Consider the following 18,244-nt stretch of genomic DNA (forward strand, 5'->3'; position numbering starts at 1 on the left):
CTATTCATCTTAGTGCTGTGTGGCCATTATGCACTTATTAATGAACTAATGGCTATTTATCTTAGTGCTGTGTGGCCATTATGCACTTATTAATGGACTAATGGCTATTTATCTTAGTGCTGTGTGGCCATTATGCACTTATTAATGGACTAATGGCTATTTATCTTAGTGCTGTGGCCATTATGCACTTATTAATGGACTAATGGCTATTTATCTTAGTGCTGTGTGGCCATTATGCCCTTATTAATGGACTAATGGCTATCTATCTTAGTGCTGTGTGGCCATTATGCACTTATTAATGGACTAATGGCTATTTATCTTCGTGCTGTGGCCATTATGCACTTATTAATGGACTAATGGCTATTTATCTTAGTGCTGTGGCCATTATGCACTTATTAATGGACTAATGACTATTTATCTTAGTGCTGTGTGGCCATTATGCACTTATTAATGGACTAATGACTATTTATCTTAGTGCTGTGGCCATTATGCACTTATTAATGGACTAATGGCTATTTATCTTAGTGCTGTGTAGCCATTATGCACTTATTAATGGACTAATGGCTATTTATCTTAGTGCTGTGGCCATTATGCACTTATTAATGGACTAATGGCTATTCATCTTAGTGCTGTGTGGCCATTATGCACTTATTAATGGACTAATGGTTATTTATCTTAGTGCTGTGTGGCCATTATGCACTTATTAATGAACTAATGGCTATTTATCTTAGTGCTGTGTAGCCATTATGCACTTATTAATGGACTAATGGCTATTTATCTTAGTGCTGTGTGGCCATTATGCCCTTATTAATGGACTAATGGCTATCTATCTTAGTGCTGTGTGGCCATTATGCACTTATTAATGGACTAATGGCTATCTATCTTAGTGCTGTGTGGCCATTATGCACTTATTAATGAACTAATGGCTATTTATCTTAGTGCTGTGTGGCCATTATGCACTTATTAATGGACTAATGGCTATTTATCTTAGTGCTGTGGCCATTATGCACTTATTAATGGACTAATGGCTATTTATCTTAGTGCTGTGTGGCCATTATGCCCTTATTAATGGACTAATGGCTATCTATCTTAGTGCTGTGTGGCCATTATGCACTTATTAATGGACTAATGGCTATTTATCTTAGTGCTGTGTGGCCATTATGCACTTATTAATGGACTAATGGCTATTTATCTTAGTGCTGTGTGGCCATTATGCACTTATTAATGGACTAATGGCTATTCATCTTAGTGCTGTGTGGCCATTATGCACTTATTAATGGACTAATGGCTATTTATCTTAGTGCTGTGTGGCCATTATGCACTTATTAATGAACTAATGGCTATTTATCTTAGTGCTGTGTGGCCATTATGCACTTATTAATGGACTAATGGCTATTTATCTTAGTGCTGTGTGGCCATTATGCACTTATTAATGGACTAATGGCTATTTATCTTAGTGCTGTGGCCATTATGCACTTATTAATGGACTAATGGCTATTTATCTTAGTGCTGTGTGGCCATTATGCCCTTATTAATGGACTAATGGCTATCTATCTTAGTGCTGTGTGGCCATTATGCACTTATTAATGGACTAATGGCTATTTATCTTCGTGCTGTGGCCATTATGCACTTATTAATGGACTAATGGCTATTTATCTTAGTGCTGTGGCCCTTATGCACTTATTAATGGACTAATGGCTATTTATCTTAGTGCTGTGGCCATTATGCACTTGTTAATGGACTAATGGCTATTTATCTTAGTGCTGTGGCCATTAAGCATTTGTTAATGGACTAATGGCTATTTATCTTAGTGCTGTGGCCATTAAGCATTTATTAATGGACTAATGGCTATTTATCTTAGTGCTGTGGCCATTATGCACTTGTTAATGGACTAATGGCTATTTATCTTAGTGCTGTGGCCATTAAGCATTTGTTAATGGACTAATGGCTATTTATCTTAGTGCTGTGGCCATTAAGCATTTATTAATGGACTAATGGCTATTTATCTTAGTTCTGTGGCCATAAAGCACTTATATAGTACTTATTGTTAGGGCTGCTAACAAAGTTCACGGCCATCATCAGCGTGTGCAGGCCTGTTAAAAAGTCACTCAGGGCCAGTTCTGTGGACCAGCCTGACTGGCCTATTATTGGGAAAGAAATACCAAGAACACAAAAACATGAACTAATCAAACAGTCAGTAAAATAGCTTCAACAACACAATTTTCTTGCCAAATATTAGAAATAATTACACCATGTGCAATAGAGTTTGACCATTTGGACCCAAATATGATCAAGTATTTTTACCCTAGAAAAGAGCCGTCTTATATTCAGGGTTCAGAGTTATACGTGCAAACCTACAAGTGGCACTAAATGAGTCGGAGCTATTTTTTTCTTTCCTGTCACTCACACATGCACCAGTGATTTAGAGAAACGCCCCCAAAAAAAGGACAAAGCAGCTGGAATTTGAACAAGTTAGCAAAAAAGAGGAGTTATGTGGCTAATTTTAAGATGTTGATCAATTAGATAAGTATTGATGATATTAAAATCACAATAGAAATGTTGTTTTTGTCCTAAAAACTTTAAAAAATTGTCTTATATTATTGGTCATCGTTGTATTTCAAAATAAAATCTTTGAAATAAAATGGATCCAGCTTTATTCCGACAGCCATCAGACTGTATAATGCATATGTCCCTTCATGACTGCACTTAAATGTAGAATATACGTATAATGTATTTATATCATTCACATGTGAATAATGCTGTATAGTATTTATTGTCTATTGTGAGCAAACTGTGGTGCGGAATTTCCCCCAGGGATCAATAAAGTACTTTCTATTCTATTCTTATTAGGTTTTTATAGTGAATGCTGGTTATCATTATTCAATTACCGTATTTTTCGGACTATAAGTCGCAGTTTTTTTCATAGTTTGGCCGGGGGTGCGACTTATACTCAGGAGCGACTTATGTGTGAAATTATTAACACATTACCGTAAAATATCAAATACTATTATTTAGCTCATTCACGTAAGAGACTAGACGTATAAGATTTCATGGGATTTAGCGATTAGGAGCGACAGATTGTTTGGTAAACGTAAAACACAGGGGTGCTCATTATGTCGATCGCGAGCTACCGGTCGATCGCGGAGGGTGTGTCAGTCGATCACCAGCCAGGCATTAAAAAAATAGTCCTAAAAATGAGCGATAATAAATCTTCACTATGACGTCACTTTCGTCACTTGATTGACATTCACGGCACCCGAGGGTCTTCTGAGATGACGCTGGCTGCTGCCAGCTCATTAAAATTACGACTGGAAGGCGAGAAACACTTTATTTCAACAGACTCTGGCGCCGTACCTGTCGTCAAAACTCCAAAGACCGACTGCACAGTTGCACAACCAAAATAAGAGTCTCAGAAAGCTGGCGTGCACAAGCTAGCAAGCTACGGAGTTTGCCGACAATGTATTTCTTGTAAAGTGTATACAAAGGAGTACGGAAGCTGGACAAATAAGATGCCAAAAACCAACCACTTTCATGTGGTATTAGACAGAAAGGAGGACTTTTTTTCTCCTCCATTCGAAAATGCGGACGTTATCGGCACCACTGTCTGATTCCAATCAATGCAAGTCATCAGAATCAGGTAATACACCAACTTATATTCTTGTCTTCATGAAAGAAAGGAATCTATATGCGTTAAACATGCTTGTATTATCTTTAAACACCTTTAACTTGTTAACAATATTAACTATGTGTTAAACATACTTGTATTATTATTAAACACCTTTAACTTATTAACAATATTAACTATATGTGTTAAACATACTTGTATTATCATTAAACGCCTTTAACTTATTAACAATATTAACTATGTGTTAAACATGCTTGTATTATCATTAAACACCTTTAACTTGTTAACAATATTAACTATATGTGTTAAACATGCTTGTATAATCTTTAACCACCTTTAAGTTGTTAACAATATTAACTATATGTGTTAAACATGCTTGTATTATCTTTAACCACCTTTAAGTTGTTAACAATATTAACTATATGTGTTAAACATGCTTGTATTATCTTTAAACACCTTTAACTTGTTAACAATATTAACTATATGTGTTAAACATGCTTGTATTATCTTTAACCACCTTTAAGTTGTTAACAATAATAACTATATGTGTTAAACATGCTTGTATTATCTTTAAACACCTTTAACTTGTTAACAATATTAACTATATGTGTTAAACATGCTTGTATTATCTTTAAACACCTTTAACTTATTAACAATATTAACTATATGTGTTAAACATGCTTGTATTATCTTTAACCACCTTTAACTTATTAACAATATTAACTATGTGTTAAACATGCTTGTATTATCTTTAAACATCTTTAACTTGTTAACAATATTAACTATATGTATTAAACATTCTTGTATTATCATTAAACACCTTTAATTTATTAACAATATTAACTGTGTTAAACATGCTTGTATTATCATTAAACACCTTTAACTTATTAATAATATTAACTATATGTGTTAAACATGCTTGTATTATCTTTAAACACCTTTAACTTGTTAACAATATTAACTATGTGTTAAACATGCTTGTATTATCTTTAAACACCTTTAACTTATTAACAATATTAACTATATGTGTTAAACATGCTTGTATTATCTTTAACCACCTTTAACTTATTAACAATATTAACTATGTGTTAAACATGCTTGTATTATCTTTAAACATCTTTAACTTGTTAACAATATTAACTATATGTATTAAACATTCTTGTATTATCATTAAACACCTTTAATTTATTAACAATATTAACTGTGTTAAACATGCTTGTATTATCATTAAACACCTTTAACTTATTAATAATATTAACTATATGTGTTAAACATGCTTGTATTATCTTTAAACACCTTTAACTTGTTAACAATATTAACTATGTGTTAAACATGCTTGTAATATCTTTAAACACCTTTAACTTATTATCAATATTAACTATGTGTTAAACATGTTTGTATTATCTTTAAACACCTTTAACTTATTAACAATATTAACTATATGTGTTAAACATGCTTGTATTATCATTAAACACCTTTAACTTATTAACAATATTAACTATGTGTTAAACATGCTTGTATTATCTTTAAACATCTTTAACTTGTTAACAATATTAACTATATGTATTAAACATTCTTGTATTATCATTAAACACCTTTAATTTATTAACAATATTAACTATGTGTTAAACATGCTTGTATTATCATTAAACACCTTTAACTTATTAACAATATTAACTATATGTGTTAAACATGCTTGTATTATCATTAAACACCTTTAATTTTTTAACAATATTAACTATATGTGTTAAACATGCTTGCATTATCATTAAACACCTTTAACTTGTTAACAAAAACATATATTTCATAAATAAGTAAATATAAATTATATATATGAATGAGGTAGATCCCCACGACTTGATCAATTGAAAAGTAGCTCGCCTGCAGAAAAAGTGTGAGCACCCCTGGTATAGCATGTTCTATATGTTATAGTTATTTGAATGACTCTTACCATAATATGTTACGTTAACATACCAGTTGGTTATTTATGCCTCATATAACGTACACTTATTCAGCCTGTTGTTCACTATTCTTTATTTATTTTAAATTGCCTTTCAAATGTCTATTCTTGGTGTTGGCTTTTATCAAATACATTTCCCCAAAAATGCGACTTATACTCCAGTGCGACTTTTTTCCTTCTTTATTATGCATTTTCGGCCGGTGCGACTTATACTCCGGAGCGACTTATACTCCGAAAAATACGGTAACAGTAAATAATGAATGCATTTTCCTATGAATTTAGATATTTTTTTAAACATTTCTTACGTAAAGATAAAAAAAAAATCTGCGGACTGTTTTTTACAGAAAAAAAGTTGCCAGACTTTTTCTGTAAAATATGTTTTTTTTAAAATTATTATTATTTTTACAACATATTATTGTAAATAAAAATACAGTACCGCTGTTTAATTTTATTTTGGCAACTCAGCTGCCAGTTTTTTACCATAATAAATTGTGGTACCATAAAATCATCAACCGTGGATTTTACAGTAAAAAAACAAAAAACTGACAGCTCAGTCGACAGAATTTTACTGTAAAAAAACAAACATTGGTGGGGGTTTTTCAACTTACCGTAATTTTCGGACTATAAGTCGCAGTTTTTTTTCATAGTTTGGCCGGGGGTGCGACTTATACTCAGGAGCGACTTATGTGTGAAATTATTAACACATTACCGTAAAATATCAAAATAATATTATTTATCTCATTCACGTAAGAGACTAGACGTATAAGATTTCATGGGATTTAGCGATTAGGAGTGACAGATTGTTTGGTAAACGTATAGCATGTTCTATATGTTATAGTTATTTGAATGACTCTTACCATAATATGTTACGTTAACATACCAGTTGGTTATTTATACCTCATATAACGTACACTTATTCAGCCTGTTGTTCACTATTCTTTATTTATTAGGGCCCGCATGGCCCATTGCATAAGGACTCCCTGCATAAGGACCTATTGAATTTGTAAGGTTTTATTCTTTCTTTATTATTATTCTTCCGCCGCCTCTTTGAGCACTAATTTGACCCACTTAACATGCTTCAAAACTCACCATATTTGACCCACACATCAGGACCTGCGAAAATTGTCTTTTAATAAAAAAAACGAACCCCAAAACTCAAAATTGCGCTCTAGCGCCCCCTAGGAAAAAAAAAAACTAGACTGCCTCTAACTCCCACTAGGAAGGTCGGAGAGACATGAAACAAAAACCTCTATGTAGGTTTGACTTAGACCTAGTTTTCATAATTGTATATCCTCGGGCAAAAATCAACAGGAAGTTGGCAATTCCCCCTTCAAGACAAAAAAGTACTAAAAACAGTCACTTTTGCCTTTTTGAGCTGTAATTTGACCCCCTTAACATGCTTCAAAACTCACCAAACTGAACGCACACATCAGGACTGGCAAAAATTGTGATCTAATAAAAAAACCTAACCCCAAATTAAAAAATTGCGCTCTAGAGCAATTTTTGAATAAAACGGAGAAAAAACTGCTCCTCGGGAGAAAAAAATGTCAAAACTGCCTGTAACTCCCACTGGGAAGGTCGGAGAGACATGAAACAAAATCCTCTCCATAGGTCTCACTTAGACCTACATTTCATACATTGACAACCCCCAGCAAAAATCTACAAGAAGCTTGCTATTCCCCCTTCAACACAACATTTTTGTAAAAACCGGTCACCTTTCTTCAAACATTATCTCCTCTGAGCGTGTTTGTTGTTTCGGCTTCAAACTAACACAGGAGAGAGATTGAACCCTTTTGATTAAAAGTTATCGAAAGAGTTTTAATACCGGCTCCGGTTTTGATTTTATGACCCTTCAAAGAGCCGCTGCGCTGATGCTGCTGTTTTTTCAAGAAGGCTGCTTAAAAGCAGGAAGCACCAGCGTGCCCACACAATGCAGACAAGGTAGGTACACTAAACAAAAGTATTGGGAGAATTCGGACTAAAAGTAGACAAAAGTATTGGGACACTTATGACGAAAACTGAACAAATGTATTGGGACACTTAGGACTAGCACCTGCCAAATATGCGGGCCCGACCAATGCTGCTTGCAGCTTTAATTTTAAATTGCCTTTCAAATGTCTATTCTTGGTGTTGGCTTTTATCAAATACATTTCCCCCCAAAAATGCGACTTATACTCCAGTGCGACTTATAAATGTTTTTTTCCTTCTTTATTATGCATTTTCGGCAGGTGCGACTTATACTCCGAAAAATACGGTAGAATTTTTAAAATATATTTGGTCGCTAAGACATTCATTGACGGGATTACGTGTGTGAGAACCTGACGCCATGTCAATGTCTTGTGGGGTGTGACAGTAACCTGAAGTTGGTAGGGCTTCCCAGCACGGATGATCTGCGACACCAAGAAGTTGGTGTGGAAAAAGTGCACATTTTCATCAAGAAATCCATGAAGAATCAGCAAACGGTTGGGCCTGGAATGACAAACGATGGCAATCAGTCCTTGTGTGCCGCTGGGATCGAAGGGTTATTGCATTGTGATATGAAAGGTTCTCAAAGATTTATCGCAAGTGTGCATCAACTGACTCGCTGGGCAGCTTGTCCACATGCAGAGCCACAGAGCCTTCCTCGTAGCCCTGCGGGTTGTTCTCAGGCACGTCCATGTAGCGCTCGGTGTAGCCCGTGTCGTACGCCATCCACACCGTCACCGGGGCACCTGCGATGGCCAACTGACACAATTGGCACAACACGGTCAGGTGGACAAGAATATCATGTTTAAAACAGGAAACCATGTGAACATATAATCAATGGTAATCGGCGTGGCGCAGTGGAAGAGTGGCCGTGCGCGACCCGAGGGTCCCTGGTTCAATCCCCACCTAGTACCAACCTCGTCATGTCCGTTGTGTCCTGAGCAAGACACTTCACCCTTGCTCCTGATGGGTGCTGGTTAGCGCCTTGCATGGCAGCTCCCTCCATCAGTGTGTGAATGTGTGTGTGAATGGGTAAATGTGGAAGTAGTGTCAAAGCGCTTTGAGTACCTTGAAGGTAGAAAAGCGCTATACAAGTACAACCCATTTATCATTTATTTATAAAAAGAAACAATTTTTATTAAATTGTTATATGTATCCAGTGATTATACTATAAAGTTATTTTCCATTTAACTTCACCAGTTTTAGATTATTTTTATTTAAAATCGCTGAATTTTCACATTTGCCGTTCAAATACTGAGAAGAGACGGTGCGGTGAACAGCAGCCAGTTGAGGCACGTCACTCAGTTGTGCCTCAACATGGACTGCGGACTCGGCTAACTGCTGGCCTGCTTTGCAGTGAGACCGTATTGCTATATGAATTATATTATACATTTCCATAGTTTAGTTAGCTGAGGTATATAATGTACAGTGTATTTTGTCAACAACTGTATGTGTGTAACGTATTTCTTGTGCTGAGCGATCATAAAACGGCTGCAAAAGACGCACTGGCTGAGGCTCGCAGTAATCCCGCCTCCTGCACCCCCGCCGTAGAATGCACCCCCTGACGGGAGTGTTGTATCAACTAAAGCCCACACTTAAACTTTCCACGTGCAAGATTGAATCTATTTAAAAAAGTTATTTCATAAGAAGCCAAAAAGTGCAAAAACAATAATGTTCGTGTTGGAGGAGTTGTGAATGACTGCAGGGCCACAACATTAGGTACATCTGCAGACTGCAGGTGTACCTAATTCACAACTCCTCCAACACGAACGTTATTGTTTTTGCACTTTTTGGCTTCTTATTAAATAACTTTTGTAACCTATTTTTATGGGCTTTCCTCTTTGTGATGTTAAGTTCCTGTTATGCGCTGTTATACAGTATATGCCTTGAGCTCTTATTTTGAAGGCGCTAAAGGCGGAAGTGATGACACGTTGGAGTGGAGCGGAGGTTTTTGAAAGAAGGTAAATAAAGTGGTCCTCGTGTAAACTGGAGCCTCCGTGTTTGTTATTTTGTAGTTTCATACAGTATAGGCGACATTTATAAACCCTCGGTTACACTTTTTTAAATAGATTCAATCTTGCACGTGGAAAGTTTAAGTGAGGGCTTTAGTTTATATAACACTCCCGTCAGGGGGTGCATTAATCCAGCACAACAGCGGCGCATGAACTTCATTTATAAGTAAAGGTAAGACCATAATAACGTTTTTTTAATTAAATGTGCTTTTTTGTGTGCTACAGTTTGTATGTGTAAAGTTAAAGTTAAGTTAAAGTACCAATGATTGACACACACACACTAGGTGTAATGAAATTTGTCCTCTGCATTTGACCCATCCCCTTGATCACCCCCTGGGAGGTGAGGGGAGCAGTGGGCAGCAGCGGCGCCGCGCCTGGGAATAATTTTTGGTGATTTAACCCCCAATTCCAAGCCTTGATGCTGAAGTGCCAAGCAGGGAAGAATGCTGGTATGAGCTTTTAAACATAACCCGTTAACTGCTGCCAATCAAATGGTGAATAAGATACTCTTTAGGGTTCATATGTTTGTAAATCTGACTGTGATGAAGTCAGTGCCTCACCAGCCATCAACCTCACCGCATGTCACTGATATATATATATATATATATATATATATACAGTGGGGCAAAAAAGTATTTAGTCAGCCACCGATTGTGCAAGTTCTCCCACTTAAAATGATGACAGAGGTCTGTAATTTTCATCATAGGTACACTTCAACTGTGAGAGACAGAATGTGGAAAAAAAATCCAGGAATTCACATTGTAGGAATTTTAAAGAATTTATTTGTAAATTATGGTGGAAAATAAGTATTTGGTCACTTCAAACAAGGAAGATCTCTGGCTCTCACAGACCTGTAACTTCTTCTTTAAAAAGCTCTTCTGTCCTCCACTTGTTACCTGTATTAATGGCACCTGTTTGAACTGGTTATCTGTATAAAAGACACCTGTCCACAGCCTCAAACAGTCAGACTCCAAACTCCACTATGGCCAAGACCAAAGAGCTGTCAAAGGACACCAGGAAAATAATTGTAGACCTGCACCAGACTGTGAAGAGTGAATCTACAATAGGCAAGCAGCTTGGTGTGAAAAAATCAACTGTGGGAGCAATTATCAGAAAATGGAAGACATACAAGACCACTGATAATCTCCCTCGATCTGGGGCTCCACGCAAGATCTCATCCCGTGGGGTCAAAATGATCATGAGAACGGTGAGCAAAAATCCCAGAACCACACGGGGGGACCTGGTGAATGACCTACAGAGAGCTGGGACCAAAGTAACAAAGGTTACCATCAGTAACACACTACGCCGACAGGGAATCAAATCCTGCAGGGCCAGACGTGTCCCCCTGCTTAAGCCAGTGCATGTCCAGGCCCGTCTGAAGTTTGCCAGAGAGCACATGGATGATACAGCAGAGGAATGGGAGAATGTCATGTGGGCAGATGAAACCAAAATAGAACTTTTTGGTATAAACTCAACTCGTCGTGTTTGGAGGAAGAAGAATACTGAGTTGCATCCCAAGAACACCATACCTACTGTGAAGCATGGGGGTGGAAACATCATGTTTTGGGGTTGTTTTTCTGCCAAGGGGACAGGCCGACTGATCCATGTTAAGGAAAGAATGAACGGGGCCATGTATCGTGAGATTTTGAGCCAAAACCTCCTTCCATCAGTGAGAGCTTTGAAGATGAAACGTGGCTGGGTCTTCCAGCATGACAATGATCCCAAACACACCGCCCGGGCAATGAAGGAGTGGCTCCGTAAGAAGCATTTGAAAGTCCTGGAGTGGCCGAGCCAGTCTCCAGACCTCAACCCCATATAAAATCTGTGGAGGGAGTTGAAAGTCCGTGTTGCTCGGCGACAGCCCCAAAACATCACTGCTCTCGAGAAGATCTGCATGGAGGAATGGGCCAAAATACCAGCTACTGTGTGTGCAAACCTGGTAAAGACCTATAGTAATCGTTTGACCTCTGTTATTGCCAACAAAGGTTATATTACAAAGTATTGAGTTGAATTTTTGTTATTGACCAAATACTTATTTTCCACCATAATTTACAAATAAATTCTTTAAAAATCCTACAATGTGAATTCCTGGATTTTTTCACATTCTGTCTCTCACAGTTGAAGTGTACCTATGATGAAAATTACAGACCTCTGTCATCATTTTAAGTGGGAGAACTTGCACAATCGTGGCTGACTAAATACTTTTTTACCCCACTGTATATGTATATATATATATACATATATATATATATATATATATATATATATATATACATATATATGTATATATATACATATATATGTATATATATATACACATATATACACATATATATATATATATACATATATATGTATATATATATACATATACACATATATATACATATATACACATATATATACATATATATATATACATACATATATATATATATATATACATATATATGTATATATATATATATATATACATATGTATATGTATATATATATATATATATATATATATATATTTATATACATATATACATACATACATACATTCATACATATATATATGTATATAGTTACTTACTTTACATGTAGTCGGCTTTTTTAGCGCAATGCGGCCCCCAAGTCAAAATGTTTGGACACACCTGATCTAAATAATCCACAGCTACCCTGTCATTCATCTGATTAAAATAGTTAAGCGTTTGACAGCCCCAATAACTAAATATGTTTCTAGTATATTGTGCTAGGGAGTTCATGTGGGCGCACTGGCTCCTTCCCATCTTCATTCTATAACCTTACACTGACACTGTGTGGGCAAAAGATGCAACTACAGCTTCGCAACATTTATTAGGGATTGTTAAGGTATGTAGAAGGGGTAGGATTATATAAACGTAGCTTCTTCCTACTCGTTTTCGGATATGTTGTGTAATTGTGAACATGAAATGTGGTCAAGTGTAACCTTATTTGCATGTTCCTAATTAACGCAAACGTCGTTATAGTCTTGACAATGAGCTGCTGTTGGTGCGCCGCATGGAAACAAGTTTTGATGGGCTTTTTGACGAATGTGGCCCCTTACCTTAAAGACGTTGGGTCGCTGGATGAGGCCCATGAGAGAGAGGAAGCCGCCGTAAGACCAGCCATGGATGGCTACACGGCTTAAGTCAACAAAGTTGAACTTCTCTGCTACATACTGGAGGCCCTCCACCTGGTCTTCAATCTCCACTTGACCCTGAGGAGACGGTGTGTTTATCAAACTGACATTGAAAGTAAAATGAATGGGTTGTCATAATAAATAAGCACTCTCAAGTTACCATTTTGTTCTTAAGTGCGCCCTCAAACTCAAGGCCCCTCTGACAGGACCCTCTCCCATCAATGACAACTACAGCGTAACCCAAAGAGGCCAGAGTGTTCAGGCGGAGGTACTTCATCCCCTTGAAGGAGTTGTTCACCAACTGCACCTGAAAACCCACCAAGGACATAGCGTGACTCATAAAACCACTTATGGGTGAGGCAGGAAACACACCAGCACAGTATGACCCCACAAAGAGTGTTTATGGCCACAGACCTGCGGGCCTCCATAGACAAAGAGAACAGTTGGATGCTTCCTGCCGGGCTGAAGGTTGTGAGGCTTGTAAACCATGCCATAAAGCTGGAAGCCAGACTTCCCAGGAAAGTCGAAAATCTCAGGTGGGTTGTAATCTCCTGGGCAACCTGGTAGACATTAAGACTTGGTTTATTGTTGCACAACAAATTAGTCATTCTTCTTTAGCACCATCCGACTGACTACTAGGGATGATACTCAAAACCGATTTCCCCGGTTGTTCGATAAGAAAAGAACCGAGTCCTCGGACTCGAATCCCTTTTTGAGAACCGGTACCCGTTATCGAGACCACTATAGTAAAGAAAAAGAGTTGGTTCTTTATTCGAATCCCTCGGAACGAATCCCGTCCCGACCAGAAATGCTCCGTGTGACATCACAAGAAATGACGTCACGTAGCTCAGTCATTAGGCGCAGCAGTGAGGCGGGGCCTCACCTGCCATTATGGAAAGAAAAAAAATTTTAAAAGAAAAAAAATTAATTAAATTGTTAAATGTATCCAGTGATTATACTATAAAGTTATTTTCCATTTAACTTCACCAGTTTTAGATTATTTTTTATTCAAAATCGCTGAATTTTCACAATTGCCGTTCAAATACTGAGAAGAGACGGTGCGGTGAACAGCAGCCAGTCGAGGCACGTCACTCAGTGCCTCAACATGGACGGACTCGGCTAACTGCTGGTCTGCTGTGCAGTGAGACTGTATTGCTATATGAATTATATTATACATTTCCATAGTTTAGTTAGCTGAGGTATATAATGTACAGTGTATTTTGTCAACAACTGTATGTGCGTAAAGTATTTCTTGTGCTGAGCGATCATAAAACGGCTGCAAAAGACGCACTGGCTGAGGCTCCAGTAATCCCGCCTCCTGCACCCCCGCCGTAGAATTGTTATATCAACTAAAGCCCACACTTAAACTTTCCACGTGCAAGATTGAATCTATTTAAAAAAGTTATTTCATAAGAAGCCAAAAAGTGCAAAAACAATAATATTCGTGTTGGAGGAGTTGTGAATGACTGCACGGCCACAACATTAGGTACACCTGCAGACTGCAGGTGTATCTAATTCACAACACCTCCAACACAAACATGATTGTTTTTGCACTTTTTGGCTTCTTATTAAGCAAGTTTTGTAACCTATTTTCATGGGCTTTCCTCTTTGTGATGTTAAGTTCCTGTTATGCGCTGTTATACAGTATATGCCTTGAGCTCTTATTTTGAAGGCGCTAAGAGCGGAAGTGATGTCACGTTGCGGAGGTTTTTGAAAGAAGGTAAATAAAGTGGTCCTCGTGTACGGTAAACTGGAGCCTCCGTGTTTGTTATTTTGTAGTTTCATACAGTATAGGCGACATTTATAAACCCTCGGTTACACTTTTTTAAATAGATTCAATCTTGCACGTGGAAAGTTGAAGTGAGGGCTTTAGTTGATATAACACTCCCATCAGGGGGTTCATTAATCCAGCACAACAGCGGCACATTTATAAGTAAAGGTAAGACCATAATAACGTTTTTTTATCAAATGTGCTTTTTTGTGTGCTACTTTTTGTATGTGTAAAGTTAAAGTTAAGTTAAAGTACCAATGATTGTCACACACACACTAGGTGTGGTGAAATTTGTCCTCTGCATTTGACCCATCCCCTTGTTCACCCCCTGGGAGGTGAGGGGAGCTGTGGGCAGCAGCGGCGCCGCGCCCGGGAATAATTTTTGGTGATTTAACGCCCAATTCCAACCCTTGATGCTGAGTGCCAAGCAGGGAAGAATGCTGGTATGAGCTTTTAAACATAACCCGTTAACTGCTGCCAATCAAATGGTGAATAAGATACTCTTTAGGGTTCATATGTTTGTAAATCTGACTGTGATGAAGTCAGTGCCTCACCAGCCATCAACCTCACCGCACGTCACTGAGGCGCAGATAGGGAAAGCAGGAAAAAAATGGACCGGAAAAAGGGCTCCAAGGTGTAATAAAGTTCAAAACAAAAGGTATAATCCAATGAATAACTTTACTGTGAGATTTGAGCAGTGTACAAACACATGACCAACACTTTTACGACCAAGCGGAAACATAGCAACCAGGCTAGCAACGCACCTCCTTTACGGCAGCTGTCGCAACGTTCTTAAAGCAACCGCAGCACATACATATATATATACAACATATATCTCCCTTTTTTAACTTTTGTTTTTCTTTCCTTGTAAATAAAACAAAATCTCACTGTATATGTGTTGTCTGTCTAATTATAAATAATGCAGACGAGGCGTGTTGGCTGAGTTCTTGACGTTTACTTTCACAGCGTGCTCATAACCTCATTCTTAGCTGACATGCAACAACACTTTTCGGAGCTACCGTGTATGCTCGTCACTCCTGTTGCATGCTGGGTAGTGTAGTTGTTATATTCCCTAGCTCAGGGGTCGGCAACCCGCGGCTCCGGAGCCGCATGCGGCTCTTTGATCACTCTGATGCGGCTCAGCAGCTTACTTGCCGACCCCCCCCCCCCCGATTTTCCCGGGAGACTTCCGGATTTCAGTGCCTCTCGCAGAAAACTCCCGGGATTAATATTCTCCGAAATTCACACTTACAGTTATAATAAGGGCGTGCCGTCATGGTACAGCATTTGGCGCCCACTACAATCTGTATTAACAGCGTGCCAGCCCAACCCCTTGATATGCAGTCTGCATCTTCTGATCGCACACGTACATGACAGCAAGGCATACTTGCTCAACAGCCACACAGGTTACACTGATGGTGACCATATAAAACAACTTTAACACTCTTACTAATAATGCGCCACACTTTGAACCAAAACCAAACAAGAATGACAAACACATTTCGGGAGAACATCTGCACCTTAACACAACATAAACACAACAGAACAAATACCCAGAATCCCATGCAGCCCTGACTCTTCCGGGCTACATTATACACCCCTGCTACCACCAAACCCCGCCCCCACCCCAACCCTGCTCCCTCACACATCAACCGCCCCCCCGTGCGTCGGTTGAGGTGGGCGGGGTTTGGTAGCGGGGGTGTATAATGTAGCCCGGAAGAGTTAGGGCTGCATGGGATTCTGGGTATTTGTCCTGTTGTGTTTATATTGTGTTAAGGTGGAGATGTTCTCCCGAAATGTGTTTGACATTCTTGTTTGGTGTGGGTTCACAGTGTGGCGCATTATTAGTAAGAGTGTTAAAGTTGTTGTTTTTTATACCGCCACCATCAGTGTAACCTGTGTGGTTGTTGACTAAGTATGCCTTGCTGTTACCTACGTGAGCAAGCGGAAGCCCCATACAACGTGTGGCTGATCAGGCACGCCCGTTGTAATGGGTGCTATATGCTGTACCATCACAGCACGCATGACGCTGAGAAGCGTCATTCATATAAAACCTGCGTGCCGCACCAGCATTCAAATTCCATATTAAGGTATGGGCAGCGTGTCTGAGACCCCTGATTTGTACATAGCACAAAGCAAAAAAAAACTTTTTATACAGTGTTATTTCATTTTAAATTTCAAAAGATTTTTGTGGCTCCCATTGTTATCTATAATTTGTGAAACTGGTCAAAATGGCTCTTTGACTGGTAAAGGTTGCCGACCCCTGCCCTAGCTCATAACATCTTTCCCCCTATAAAGAAATAATGTTAACTCAATAAAGTGCATTTCTTTTTTTAGCTTTAACTTTTCATTTTTTTTAGCATTGTAACCACATTTGCAAACAACTTTTCTCTTCATAGAATTTTCTTTCAATAAAGAAATAAAGTGCAAAAATGTCAAAGCATCATAACAAACAGTTATGTCAAATAGCAGCAGAAGTGCACTTTTTGGAGAGCTGTATTATTTTCAGTTTTGTGCCCAAGGGACTGATTTTATTTAACACTATATTATTATTTATACACCTATAGTGATCACAGAGACAGGTTGTTTTTGTGTTACTGTATATATTTGTTTTTCTGAAAAATCCCACTTAATATACTTTGGGTAACAACAGTCAATATTTATTTTTTTAATTTTATTTTTTTAGGGGGGGTAACAGTCAATATTTATTTATTTATTAGATTACATTTTTTTCTTATATAATACAAGTGAGCTTTTGTTAAACCAAATATTGTGGGTTTTTTTTCATATACAACAACCTATCTGGACTCGATAAGAGAATCGATAAGGAATCGGTTCGATAAGATGATTCGATAATAGGCTCAAACTCGATAATTTCTTGTCTAACATCATCCCTACTGACTACATTAGAACATACTAGGGATGTCCCGATCCAGGTTTTTGCACTTCCGATCCGATACCGATATTGTTTTTGCACTTCCGATCCGATACCGATACTGACCGATACTGGCCTATCCGAGCACGTATTAAAGTTTAAAGTTATTTAGCCTACTTAGTTGTCAGAATCATGTTGAAAAGGGTTTTAGTACTCTTGATAACAACTAGCCAGCTGAATTAGGTGAGTTTGAATAATACACAATGGTTGGTAACAAGAAACTGACCTGTTTATTCAAGGATAAACACAAAATAGACAAAATTATACATGACAAACAGAAATGGCATCATTGAACTAAGGCTGGGCGATATGGCCTTTTTTTAATATTGCGATATTTTAAGGCCATATTGCGATACACGATATATATCTCGATATTTTGCCTTAGTCTTGAATGAACACTTGATGCATATAATCACAGCAGTATGATGATTCTATGTGTTTTGATTGATTGATTGAGACTTTTATTAGTAGGTTGCACAGAGAAGTACATATTCCGTACAATTGACCACTAAATGGTAACACCCCAATAAGTTTTTCAACTTGTTTAAGTCGGGGTCCACTTAAATTGATTCATGATACAGATATATACTATCATATATATACTATCATCATAATACAGTCATCACACAAGATAATCACATTGAATTATTTACATTATTTATAATCCAGGGTGTGGAGGGGGGCGCCGGATGTAAGTGTCAAAAAGACAGCCAAAAGAGTTTGATATGAGAATAAATCTAAAGTTAAAATATAGGGTAGAAATGCACCCATTTGCAGGAAATGTAGTCTTGATTTTCAAAATTTTCTTTCAAGGCTTGCATGTCTACATTA

At 37.7% G+C, this 18,244-nt stretch overlaps 1 protein-coding gene across 3 annotated transcripts in view; it reads right to left on the reverse strand.

The window, feature by feature from the left end:
• Positions 1–18,244, reverse strand: part of LOC133588859 (dipeptidyl peptidase 9-like) — a 111,883-nt gene that overhangs the window by 14,107 nt on the left and 79,532 nt on the right. For all 3 annotated transcript variants that reach the window (XM_061941531.1, XM_061941523.1, XM_061941516.1), the window contains 5 exons: positions 13,122–13,267; positions 12,868–13,014; positions 12,633–12,785; positions 8,167–8,309; positions 7,943–8,054 (listed from right to left, as the gene is read on the reverse strand). In XM_061941531.1, coding sequence (XP_061797515.1) covers positions 7,943–8,054; positions 8,167–8,309; positions 12,633–12,785; positions 12,868–13,014; positions 13,122–13,267 — 701 coding nt within the window. The remainder of the gene's footprint in view (positions 1–7,942; positions 8,055–8,166; positions 8,310–12,632; positions 12,786–12,867; positions 13,015–13,121; positions 13,268–18,244) is intronic.

Source organism: Nerophis lumbriciformis, linkage group LG03, assembly GCF_033978685.3.
Source record: "Nerophis lumbriciformis linkage group LG03, RoL_Nlum_v2.1, whole genome shotgun sequence".
Taxonomy (NCBI): domain Eukaryota; kingdom Metazoa; phylum Chordata; class Actinopteri; order Syngnathiformes; family Syngnathidae; genus Nerophis; species Nerophis lumbriciformis.